We start from the raw sequence: 13,270 nt of genomic DNA, 5'->3' as shown, positions 1-13,270 counted from the left end.
GTCGAATTTGATACGTTTTATGACGAAAAGAAAACTAGAAAGGTTTCAACAGTAATGAAGACACAATCACAAAAATTAAATTAATTTATTAAAAATTGGCTGACCATATAACGCTGTTTAAAGTATTGCCAAGTACTCATCATCAGTGTTCTTAGGAAATTTTCGAATTTTTTTTAAATTAATTTATAGTCCATATATAATTTGTTGGACTGAAACCTATAAATTATAATATAATAAATAAAAATTATGTCTTTATAATGAAAGACTAAAAAATAATATGTTACTCTTAATTAAATATATTGCAAACTAGTACACTAAGAAATTATTTCGATTATGACTTTTTTGTTTAATCTTTATATAATTATATGTACTCATTATTAGCACTATTTATTATAATTCTTCATATATACTAAATATATTTTTGATATGCTTGGTATTAAAAAATTTAAATAAATTTTATTAATTCAAATAAATTCAAATAATAAGTTATATTAAATTATTTATTTATACTTGCAAAATAGTACAATAAAAATTATTTAGATTATAGGTATTGTCTTCATTATATGATTATATATGTATATAAAGCAATTTTTATAGCTATATAGCATACATAGTATTAATTATAATTATAATTGTTATATGTATGCTATATATTTATAAAAGCTGCTATATATATAATCAGTAAATGAAGATAATACCTGTAATCTAAATAATTTTTATGGTACTATAATAATTATAATAATATTATAATATAATAATATATAATTATTATTATAATTAAATTTTTACCTAATCCTTAAATAATTCTAGGTGTTTTTATACTTTCTAATTTTTGGTATTATTTACAAATATTGTATATGACCGTTTCTTATTTAGAGGCTGCGTTATATTCTGTATTCGATAGTCAACTCTAAATATAAATAATGTAAACCAAAAAATAGTATATAAGAAGAACTTGAATATATTGAATTTACAAAATAAATTTTAAAAAATAAAACACTTTCAACAATATCTGAAACTTTAAATATCATAAGTAGAAGTTCCTTTGATCTCACAATTAATTAAAACATTTTCACATGAAATCAAGAGAAAAAACACAAAATATTATGCAGTTCTTATATAAAACAATTTAACATTTTTATTTTACAATAAAAAAAAACCAAAATTAATTACTTAATTTACTTAATTGTTATTGTACGTGCTTAAACAAATTATCTCATTCAGAAAAGACAAGTACCTAAGATACAACACAATTTTTACAATTAAATTGTTTGTATGTCAATTAAGAACAGCAAAACCAGTGTAAGTTTTAAACAAAATAACAAAATAGCAAAATAAAAAAGTACAAATGTATTGTAGTATAATTTAGTTTTTTTGTTTTTTTTTGTTTTTGTTTTTGTATCTATAAACTTAAACAGTCCTTGAGATTTGTAGTTTTCAATGTCTTTGAAGTTGAGACTGGAAGCAATTCACCGATAACAATTCTTAATGAGTTGGCCGCACTTTTCATTTGTCGGATTTTTTCGAATTTGTCGGCATATGTGAGTATATGCAAAAGCCGTTTCCAAAAGTCTTTGAAATGTAAAATGAAAGCAAGATATTTTTTTTATATTCCAAAAATTGTTCAATAAAAAACAAGACGGTAGCTAGTAGCTACTCATTTATATGTGAAGGTCAAAATACACAAATAAACAAAAACTTAAGTTTTATGGCATCAATTTTCATAAATCATTTAAGTGTTAAAATTTTATTTTTGTTTAACTTTTTTAAAAATATATAACTGAATATCTGAGCTCTAAGTTTTTTTTTATATATGGAATAATATAGTATTAAAAATCCAAAAACGAATCATTTTTTATACTCTTCATCTATTAAATTGGGAAGGATTTATATATTTTTAAGCTCTGCAATCTCATTTAATCAGAATTATATAGACTTGTGTTCAATGCTTTTAACTCAATATATATTAAATCTTGCTTGGTGTTACATGATTCCAAGCTGCCTCTATACGGGGCATAAGCTATCTACAAATTGCCTTCATCTGTGCCTTCTTACTGCCACTTCTCTGAGCTCAAGATGGTTTAAAATAAACACAATATGAATTGACAATATACATATATATATATATATGTTACATATATTCGCACATTTTTATTTTTATTTAATATAACTAAACGGTTTAACAAAACTGTCTTTATTAGAGAAATGCTAAACTTTTAAATATTATAGAAAAAATTAATTAAATACAAGGAAAATATATGCGAGAAATAAATTAAATATTTTCTTTATAAAACATTTTTTGTTTACTAATAAACTAAATAATTTATGTAAAAACTCTGAATATTTAATTATCATTTCTACTTTTTTATATTAACTTTAAAAAATATTGCTGTTTTTATGAACGTTGTGGTTAATTAGCGTTGTGATCCCAACGTATAATATTTTAAATTAAAACTTCAGATCACATGTTCAGTACGTGTGTTTGTGTTTATAATTTGCAATTAGTGTCTGCCATATTAAATATTGTTTATTTTCAAATATTATTTAAAAAGTTTTTATTGTAAAAATATTTACCAAAAACTATTTTCATATTTTTGTGTTTAATTTCCGGAAACAAGATTTTCTTACAAATTATTTTACACTTTTCTGTGGAAATTAACTTTTCATTATAAACTTTAGGGGTTTACACTTTGATTTATAGTATATATCTAATATACCTACAAATAAAAAAAAATTCAAATAAAAATTTTTCAAAGTATTTCAATTATTTTATTTATTTTAATTATTTAATATATTTATTGTTTATTTCTCTTAACAGCAGTTTCCTTTCATAAATAAAATATATTTCGTGATAAAATAAATAATTGAAATATTTTTTAAATTGCACAATATAATTACAAAATGATTTATGCATTTAAAATTACTTTAAAATTGCTAAGGAAAGTTTTTATTTAATTTTCAAGATTATTGTATAATTGAAATTGTTAATAATTATTCCTGAAGTTTGCCCTCTTCAAGATAAGTATACTTAAGGGTTTCAAGGTTCAATTTGAAGTACATAAATGAATATATTTGTGTTTAAATTAATTAATTTTTTATATCTGTATTTATAATCATTATAAGAGGTTTAAAGTTCAATTTGGAATAAAATGGATATATATCTATAAAATAATAATTTATTTTTACATTTTTACAACAATATATGATAATACTTTAATACCATGTTCCCATTGCAGCCAAATCACTTTATATTAAACAAATTAAGTTTTGGTAGTTTCTATTGGCATAAATTGATTTATGCATTTTAAAGAGTTTTTATGTGTCAGAAAGTACTGTGAAAATTCTAGGAGAGCTTTTGTTTGTTAATATTTAATTGAAATAAATATCATTTCAGTTGTCATACAATTGAAATCAATACATGTTTAGTTAAATAATATATAATATTGTAAAATAATATCATATATATATTTGATATATAATCTCAGTTATATATTTTATATATTAATTATAATAATATTATTGTTAAAAAAAACATTTTAAAAAAATTCTTATATTTTGTTTTTTTGACTTGTTTGTTTTTTGTTTATTTACAATTTGTTTCATATGTCAAATTTATCAAATTTCAATAATTTGCATTCTGAGAAATATATTTTGCAATGTTGCATTCGACATTTTTGTTGTGATTTTCTTAATTTATTCTAAATTAAGTTGGAAAGCACAAAAGCTCTTTGTGCGGTTAATCAACTTCATTAGCATTCTAAATCAATTAAACTAATTTACTAAAGGCAATGGAAACAAACGATTAATTGCGTATTTATATGATTATTTATATGAAGGAATATACATGCACTAATTAAATATTTCTTAATTACATTAATTTTTAAATAAATTATTCTAATAAATTATATTTTTTTTGGAGTGATGTAAATCTCTTCAAAGTATAACTATTTATACGATTTAACCACAATTTAATTTTAATTTGTAATAGGAATGTAGTTATAGAATGACTATAACAAAGCGACAAGTTTTGTTAGTAATTAAATATTTTAAAAAAATTCAAAAAATATTCTTGATAACACATTTTGTTCTATTAATATTTGTATTAAATACTTTTAATTTATATAAAACTATTTTTTTAAAAAGTTTTAAATACTTAAATAATTATTTGTACACACAGGGAGTGACTTAAGCAATTTTCAAAGCTTACTTAATGTCAATACTTACTTAATGTCAGATATTAAGTATACTAGATCTATATATTGTATTATGCCTTTATAAGATATAGTTTTTTTAATATAAATAAGCAATTTTTTTTTTGATATTATACAAATTTTAATTTTTATTTCATTTTCAAAGAAGACAAAAATAAAGAAATCTGCAGACTATTAGTCACTCTTTTTTCTTATAACACAATTTATTTTAATAACTTTAAATATATGCTCATATTATAAAACTCGTTTTGTTATTAAATCGACTATAAAAAAATGCATTTATATACAAAAGACGAATCACTGTTTAATAACAAGTTTTTTAGTTCAATGGCAACGAAGTCTTTGTTTTTTTAATAAGATACATTTTGACGAAAGGTTTTAAATGGTAAATTTCCATAAAAACACAGAAAATATATTTGTAAATATATAAATATAAGTATATTCGTTTAAAAAAATAATTGCTTCCTAGAAATATAAATTTTATATTAGTTGTGTTTAAAAAATTATATTGTTGTTAAATTAAATTAAATCATGTTTTTGGATTCACCCTAAGTATATTATGCATTACAAAGTTATAATTAATACTAAGTTTTAAAAAAAAGTTGTTACAATAGAAACTAATAAACATTAATTTTTATATAATATGTATTATATGTTGACTGTTAAACAGAATCCAAGTCTGTGTAAAGGTAAAACGTATATACGATACTTGCTAATATTCATAGATAATATAATAATTTTCTTATAAAACTTATTTAGTAAATATTATTTTTTTACAATAATTTTTCATATTTGTTAATATTTTTATTTTTTTTTAATATAATAACTTTCATTTTATTTATAGTCAATTTTATTATTACTTAAGTTGTTTATATCTTTAAAATCTGTTAAATTTTTATAATAAGGTTTGAGGAGTCAATTAACTTTCAAGAGTTAACTACTAATATAAAATAATTATAAATTATCTGTAATGTTTTATGTTCAATGCACACAAATAATAGTTGCAGACATCAACCAATACTCTATTAAGCACTACCGGAACTAATTAAGATGGTTAAATATTATGTGATGTAAAATAATAATTTAGTACATAGTAAATATTTTTACCATAGTTTTAGTAAAAGTAGAAATAATTAATTAATTGGAATAATGTTAGTTAAGACTATTAAGCCTATAAGACTATCATATTAATCTAAGCAGTTATTGCTATTTGCTGTCAAATACTAAAAATTATATGGTTTTTACTTAGAGTTCGATTTTTCATTTTAACTGTATATTATATCAAAAGAATAATAAATATTATATACATTAATTGCATATAAATAAATTTCAAAAAAATTACATTCCATTTATTTATAAAATAATAAAAACATTGATATTTTCTAAAAAAATTTACAATTTATAATAATATTTTTACATATATCTCTATACAGATAACCAATTATATTACGATTTCCAATTTAAATTATATTTTTATTTTTTCTATAAAGATTTTATGGAAATTTTCAATATTCTAAGAATTTATAAATTAAAAATAATAAATTACAAAATGAATTTAAGAGATAACAATATATTATATATAGTTTGTAAATGATTATTGTATAATTAACAGAATGACTTTGAGGAATAAAAACTTCCTAGGTTTTTTGTTAATTTAAAAATTCAGAATTTATTTCACACAATAGCAGTTGTTTTTATTATAGTATTTTTATGTTTCTAATTTATTTGTAGATAATCATACATGTCAAGTTTGGTTGTCTGAAATAATGACTTTGTTATACGTTTTTCTGATTTTATCAATTTTTACAACTGACTCAGACTTGATACAGCAAAAGATATAAAATAAAATGTCGAATCATTTCGTGTATAGAAATAATTAATTTTTAGACTTTATGCCATTTTTTTGTGTTAAAAAATTTTTTTTTAAATAATATCTTTTCAGTTCTTCGTATCTTATGTTAGTTTTTGTTTCGTTTTATAGATCAAGATTTAATGTACAGTTTGCGTGTTGCTCATCAAAACAGAAAATCAGAAAATCATGTACATCTGTAGGAAAAATGAATATGATACATAGACATACGTATTGGAATAGAAATGTATATTATACAGTTGAAATATTTTTTTATTATAAAGTATGTATACTGAATATATCAGATATTAATTTGTTTTTACCACGATTATGGGGATTCATATTTATCGGGTCATTATTATTTATTTCAGGGATTGGTTATCCAAAAAAGAAAAAATAAATAAATAAAACAAATTATAAAATCACATATAATAAAAAAATTAAAAATTTTTAAATCTTAAATTAAAATTAAAAATGTCGAATATGTAAAGTATTAAATGAGTTTATTATAAAACAAAAAAAAAATAAAAAAAAAATTAAGATATATTAATATATAAAAAAAATTAATTTATTTAAGAAATATAAATAAAATGGAATCTTATAAAAAATAAATCAATATAAATAATACAATAAAAATTATGTTATAATATTAATAAAGTAAATAATAAATTAAATAAATATATGTTAAATGAAATAAAATGAAAATATATAAAACGCAATAAAATGCTTATTCTATTCTAATATATTCGATATAGATTTATAGTCATCTCACATATAATTCTAAATTAAAACCTAAATAAAAAAGTAATAATATAAGTAAATAAGTAAATAAAATAATATAATAAAAAATAAATTATATTAAAATAATTGAAAAATATTATGTTGTGAATATACATATAAAAATAAACTGAAAGTAATTAATATAGTATATTAATAAGAAAAAAATTGAAATAATATTCAAATAAAAATATTGGCAATAATTTAAATAAATAAATATATTAAATATATAATATAAATAAATATATATACAAAAAATTATTTACATATTAATAAATACATATATTTATAATATATACATATAATCAAAATATTCTAAATTATAATACATAATATTTTAATAATTTAAAAAATAATATAATGTATTATATAAAAATAAAAAATATTTATACATATATAAATTTAATTAATTTTAAAATTTAATAAGCAAAATAAATAAATTAAATTAAATTATTTTGATTCTAATAACTTAAAAATTAATGAATATATTAGCATTTATTCAAGAAAAAAATATTTGCAATATATATTGTAGTTCACTATTTTTTGAAACCTCTCTAATCTGAATATGTTAGCTTAACATTAAATATTATATCCATGAAACAATGTTTTTGACAAACCTAGATCAGCAGTTATATCATTTTTATAAGTTAAATCTATCTTACGACTGCTTACATAATTTTTTCTTATAAAACTATATAACTGAACTGTTTTATTTTTAATATTAATTACATTACCTAATTTTTAGTAAACTCAAGATTTTGGTAATATTTTTAAATATAGTCTTATGAGGAGTCAGTCACACAAGTGCTGTTAGAACGCCCTGTGTCAATGCACATACGGAATAGACTCCTGGGAGTGTATATTCTTACGGAAGAGGCAATAAAACTCTATAAAGTATGTTCTATACTACTTTTTATTGACGCAATATTGCGCTTGGAGACTTACTCTAAACTCAGAAGGGAACACAATAGATCCGACGGTCGTAGTGCCACATCCTTTAACAATAATATTAATAATAATAATAATAAATATAATCTTCCAATTTCTAACTCGATGGCTCAGTGGAAAAAGTTTTGTACTACAGCGCGCATAGAGTTATATGTTAGGTAGAGTTGATACATTGGTCTGAGCATGCACCCTATAACTACTTCTATTATTTTTAATATTAGTTAATAATATTGTTAATAACAATATTAAATATAAAAAGTATGAATTTTATTTAATTGAGAAATATAATTTTTAATAAATACTGTCTCTATTATGAAATCGTTGATATTAACAGTTTTTCTCTAAATTAATAGCATTTTTCATTAAGTGTTGTTTCTTTATTACTACATATATTAATTAATTTAAGTTGTTAATGTATAATAATGAAAAAACTAAAATGTTTTTTAAAAATTAATTTAAAATCGATTAACCAATCAGCGAAATTTACAATACATATATATGTATATAAGATATCATTTTTAATCAAACAAAAATAAATAAAAAGTAATAAATTGCTTAATTGCTTAATTATTCCCTCGAAGCGTATATTAATCATACTTGTTCATAAGTGTTTTCATACGCCTCCATTCTCTTCATATACATATATGTATCTTTATATATGAGTATCTTAAAACAGTTGTTTTAAGTATTGTTGCATAATATTTTTTATTTAATATTTTATTTTTTTTTGCTTTCCAAACTGTTAACTGAAATCAACCAACTTTCACATTTCCTATTAAATCAAATTCGGCTGACTTTAATTTATTTGTGTTATTTAAAAAACATAAATAATGGAATTAATTTATTTTATTTTATATTAATGATAAAAAAGATATATGTACAACATATAAAATTTTATTGCATTCGAGTTAATCTCACAGCTGGGATATGAGATGGAAGTTAACAGCGATTTGTTGAAGTTGAAGCTACCGCATATGATGTAAAGCCACCATAACCGAAACTAACAAATTTAGGTTGTATTGTCTACTGGATATACTCACGTATTCGTACCCATCGTTACTTAAGGTGTACGCATTTAGTTAAAGATATTGCATAATAGTAAGAGAGTAGCATACTCGTATATGTAAGTCATAGATGTTTCACTAGGAAACGTAAATTTGAGCAATTTTTTCCATCAGAGTTGAAAAGCGGCACAAAACTTCATTAAAGCGGAGTAAGTGTTACTTGGAAAACATAAGAAGGCGTTGCGATGGTTGAATAATATCTCAAAGAAAAAAGATTTAAAAGAAATTGTTTTCCTGTTATTTCAGTTATTGCATGAACGCCATTAAAGTTTCTGTAATTTTCTTTTATTAAATGCTGGAAATTAATTTTTAAACTGTGTTTCCTATTAGACACCTTTTAGGAAGAAGTTGACTTAATTGTTGTCTTTTTGTTTTAGATTGTTTCCTTTTAAAGTGAACAACAAATGTAAGGCAAGACTTGAATAACAGTTCAATTCAATTACAAAAATTATATCAGAAATATTTAAAATGACTTAATATTAATAACAAATTAATTAATAATTAATTATACTTCCAAAATAATGGAATTTGTTTGTCCACAATTTGTTTAATTTTCTTATTAGAACTGAATAATGTTTTGGTACCAGAAATCTGGATTCCAGGAACAGTGCGAATATGATAGATATTGTGCGTTCCTCGATAGATTTATTTATTTCTTTGTGAGTTAACACTAAATTTAATTTTAAAGTTCACTAAATATAGGAACTGGAGTACTAGGTCCTTCGCCCTGTCGATAGAAATAGTTTTTTTTCTAGATATTAAGTTTCCAAAATAATGGAATTTGTTTGTCTACAAATATTATAGATATTAAGACATAAACCACCGAGAACTATGCAATATTAATCAATGGCATAATTGCGAAAGCTAAACTTTTACATATAGATCATTAAATGCTTAGCAATATCAATTAAAGGCATAATTTTAAGATCTGATTTAACATACACACACCACTGAGTTAGTTCCAATATCAACAATATCAGTTCCACGCATGATCGCGATATCCATGATGGTGTAGTTGAAGAGAAGTAAGATCATAACTCTTTTTAAACGAGATCAATAACTACCAGAGTTTTCGATTTATATGTATTATTTTCCTATTATATATTTTATTATTCTTTTTATTTAGTATATAGTAATTCAGTAAAATTTTATATTTTGATTTTCGTTATAAACTTACGGCAATGTATGGTTTAGTTAATTACCAGTGATACTTTTCTACTCAACATATAGACACAATCAGGAGATTTCATTAAATAAAAACTTCTTACAAGTTTTAGATATTTAAAAGAATTTTAAATAGTGTTCTGAACTAACCAGAGACAACTGCAGTGTCACATATTAGATTCTGTATAAAATTACATATTATTTAAATTTATATATTTATTATCGATTTTCAATTATTCAAATCAATTATTTATAATTTGCAATCATAAAATAATTTATAATCCCGTCTTCGTTTCAGGAACTTCCACGAGCTGAAGCATTATTGGGCAAGGAATCTCCCGATGAAGTTGATTTGCAAAATCTAGACAGCAACGAACCAGTCAAAAAGGTTGAAATTAAGCAGAAAAATGCACCTATCCCAACTGATGATGACAGAACCGATAACAACTACTCAGATACTGAAGAAACGGAGGAGATGCAAAAATTCCCTGGCAAAGTACCACTCGAATTGGACTTAAGTGACTTAGCAGCCGCTTTATTACAAAACAATAAGAAGTATGTAAAAAAAGAAACAATTTTTATTATTAAATTTAAACTTTTTTATTTAAAATCAAAATTTCATTTAAAAATAAATTTATATAATATATTTTAAAATTACAGATCACGCATGAATTGTGTTGTTGAACGCAAACATGCTGAAGAGATTGTTGATTCACCCTCAAAGACAGTTTCTTTACCATTCGGAATGAATTTGACCACCGATCCAAAGAAGGCACGTATCACTGGTGAACGTATTTCCATTTATTGCGAAGGTGGCAATGAAAATAAAGAAAATGAAGCACGCGAATCAAGCCGCAATAATCGTGAAGAAGATGAAGATACCGAAGAAGATGCTGAACCCATACGTCCAGTCTTCATACCCTATCAACGTGTACCAATTCCATTTGGACAAATTCCACAACAATTCCCATTGACACATATGCCACAACGCATGATGCCACCAGTACAACAACCACAACCACATATGCGCCAAATGTTACCACCATTCCAACAATTACCAATGCGTCCACCAATGCCACCACAAATTATGCAAGCACCACACCCAGAATCACAACAACAACAACGTATGATGGAACCACAAACACAAACTGTACGCATACACGTACAACAATTGCCCTTCAGAGAAATTCATGTTGCCGATGATGTACCCGTACAAATTCCAGCACAAAACCAAGAATTACCACAATTTCAAGTAAATTAACTCATCTCTCAATTTCTACAATAATTAGAATACATTTTACAACTTGCTTTCCCATTTAGGTTCAACGTTTACCATTAGGCTTGGCTTTACAACGCGCTGGCATTACCGCTGACGATCTACGTAACATTCAACGTATGGCTGAAGAACGTATCACCGATGAATTACGTCGTATGGCTGCTGTAGAATCATCAGATTCTGCCGAAAATAGCAATAGTAACAGCTCTGAAGAGGACGATTCTGCCGATACACAATCATCTGGTCAATCTTCTTCTGCTGAGCAAGATTCAATGCCACCACAGCAACCACAACAACCACAGCAACCACAACCACAACAACCCCAACCACAACAAATCCCACAACGGCTCATTTTGCAACCATTGCCTGAACAACCACGTGACACTATGATCCCACCAATGCCCGATCAACCACCACAAATGATGCAATATGGACGCGCTGCTTACGGACGTAGTTTGGCACAACCCGTGCGCATTCCAGTGCCAATGATGCAAGCTCAAGCCGATATGTCACAGGAAACACAAAATAACGCACCTGAAGAGAGGCCACACTGTAAGTACAGCATTCATTATCAGTTAATTGTTGACTGGGATTACATATTCCCCATCTATTTTTCTCTTCCACAGTTGTACAACCACGTTCTGTATAAGCTCTTGAGCCTGTGATTGTTGCTGCTTGATACCTTTTCTACTTTACTTCTAATTTGTTGTTTACTTTATATTTAAAACTATAGCAGCTCCTTACCGCCAAAAATATGTAAATTCTGGATTCTGTTTGTGCAACTGCAAATGCAAATACAATAATCAATTTATAACTTTATAAATTTTTAATATATATTTTCTTTTCGTGTGGATCACAGTTGAATTGGAGGCACTAACACAAATAGATTTGTTTTTGGCTTTTTACGATTCGTAGTATATCTTTTATAATTTAACGAGTATTGTTAACTAAAATTAGAAATTGCATATATGTATATGTGTATACTTATAATGGATAAAATATTTAATAAATAAAAATTCCAAAATTTGTAAATAAATTATAAATGAAATGTTTTTTATTTTTTTGAACTTTGATAATTGCAAGAAACAGGGACTGACACACAGACCTATTTTAGAAAGGCTTTTTAAAAACAATAGAAAATTCAAATGAAAAAGTTTAATTAAAAAAAAATTTATAAAATCTTGTGTAATTACTTATGTAGCACAGACCCTTAAACCCAAGAGGACGACTCTTGGTAGCGCGTAATAATCTAGTAATAAATCTAGTGTAATAATTATATATATTTTAGTGTGAGTATGAACATAAAAAACGTATCCCATTGATGTATACGCTAGTGGTAGGAATCATTGTTATCCTTTTTTAATGATATTTCTCTTTCAATATAATCAGTATATTCTGCATCTACTATAAAGATTTTCTACGGGAGTCAACATCTTCAAATAGCCACTACATTGTATATAGATTTGGTAGTGATAAAATATTTCTTCAATTTTTAGTGATAGTAATCAATACACCCAATTAAGGACTATGGATTATATTTTTCTAGAATATTTACTTTACAAAATGAATTAGTAAATAGAATAGATTAGATTTAGAGGCTCTTTATATATTTAAGTTTTCACATCAAACCAATATATAATGTTAAAAGTTATATGTAGTTTAAAGTTAAAGGGTAATAAAAGCAATGATTATATACCACGTGCTTGAGGAGTGCTCGGTACTGATGCACAAGCGGAAGAAACACCTAGCAGGGTATTTCATGAATTATAACCAGTTTTTTAAAATTTTCAGACTTTATATCAACCACATTCGAGATCCTCAAGTTTCATATGGATGTTTAATAAACTTTATTTTCTTCTTATCATTTTCTTCGCTCAGTGAAGCAAAAATATATATTGCTTTGTAAATAACTAAATATAAGTATAAATATATATATAAAAGAAAAAACTTAAATTAAATTAAAGTTATTAATAATAGAAAA

The 13,270-nt window shown here is 23.8% G+C and overlaps 1 protein-coding gene across 1 annotated transcript in view; it reads left to right on the top strand.

Annotated features, from left to right (window-relative positions):
* Positions 1 to 12,327, top strand: part of LOC119673358 (RNA polymerase II degradation factor 1) — a 35,171-nt gene extending 22,844 nt beyond the window's left edge. The window contains exons 4-7 of the mRNA XM_038084655.1: positions 10,312 to 10,568; positions 10,674 to 11,265; positions 11,334 to 11,841; positions 11,916 to 12,327. Coding sequence (XP_037940583.1) covers positions 10,312 to 10,568; positions 10,674 to 11,265; positions 11,334 to 11,841; positions 11,916 to 11,938 — 1,380 coding nt within the window. The 3' untranslated portion in view covers positions 11,939 to 12,327. The remainder of the gene's footprint in view (positions 1 to 10,311; positions 10,569 to 10,673; positions 11,266 to 11,333; positions 11,842 to 11,915) is intronic.
* The last annotated feature ends 943 nt before the right edge of the window (positions 12,328 to 13,270 follow it).

The sequence above is a fragment of the Teleopsis dalmanni genome, chromosome 1 (genome assembly GCF_002237135.1).
Source record: "Teleopsis dalmanni isolate 2A chromosome 1, ASM223713v2, whole genome shotgun sequence".
Taxonomy (NCBI): domain Eukaryota; kingdom Metazoa; phylum Arthropoda; class Insecta; order Diptera; family Diopsidae; genus Teleopsis; species Teleopsis dalmanni.
Note: the sequence above shows the minus strand (reverse complement) of the source record. Positions and strands in the feature narration are given on the sequence as shown.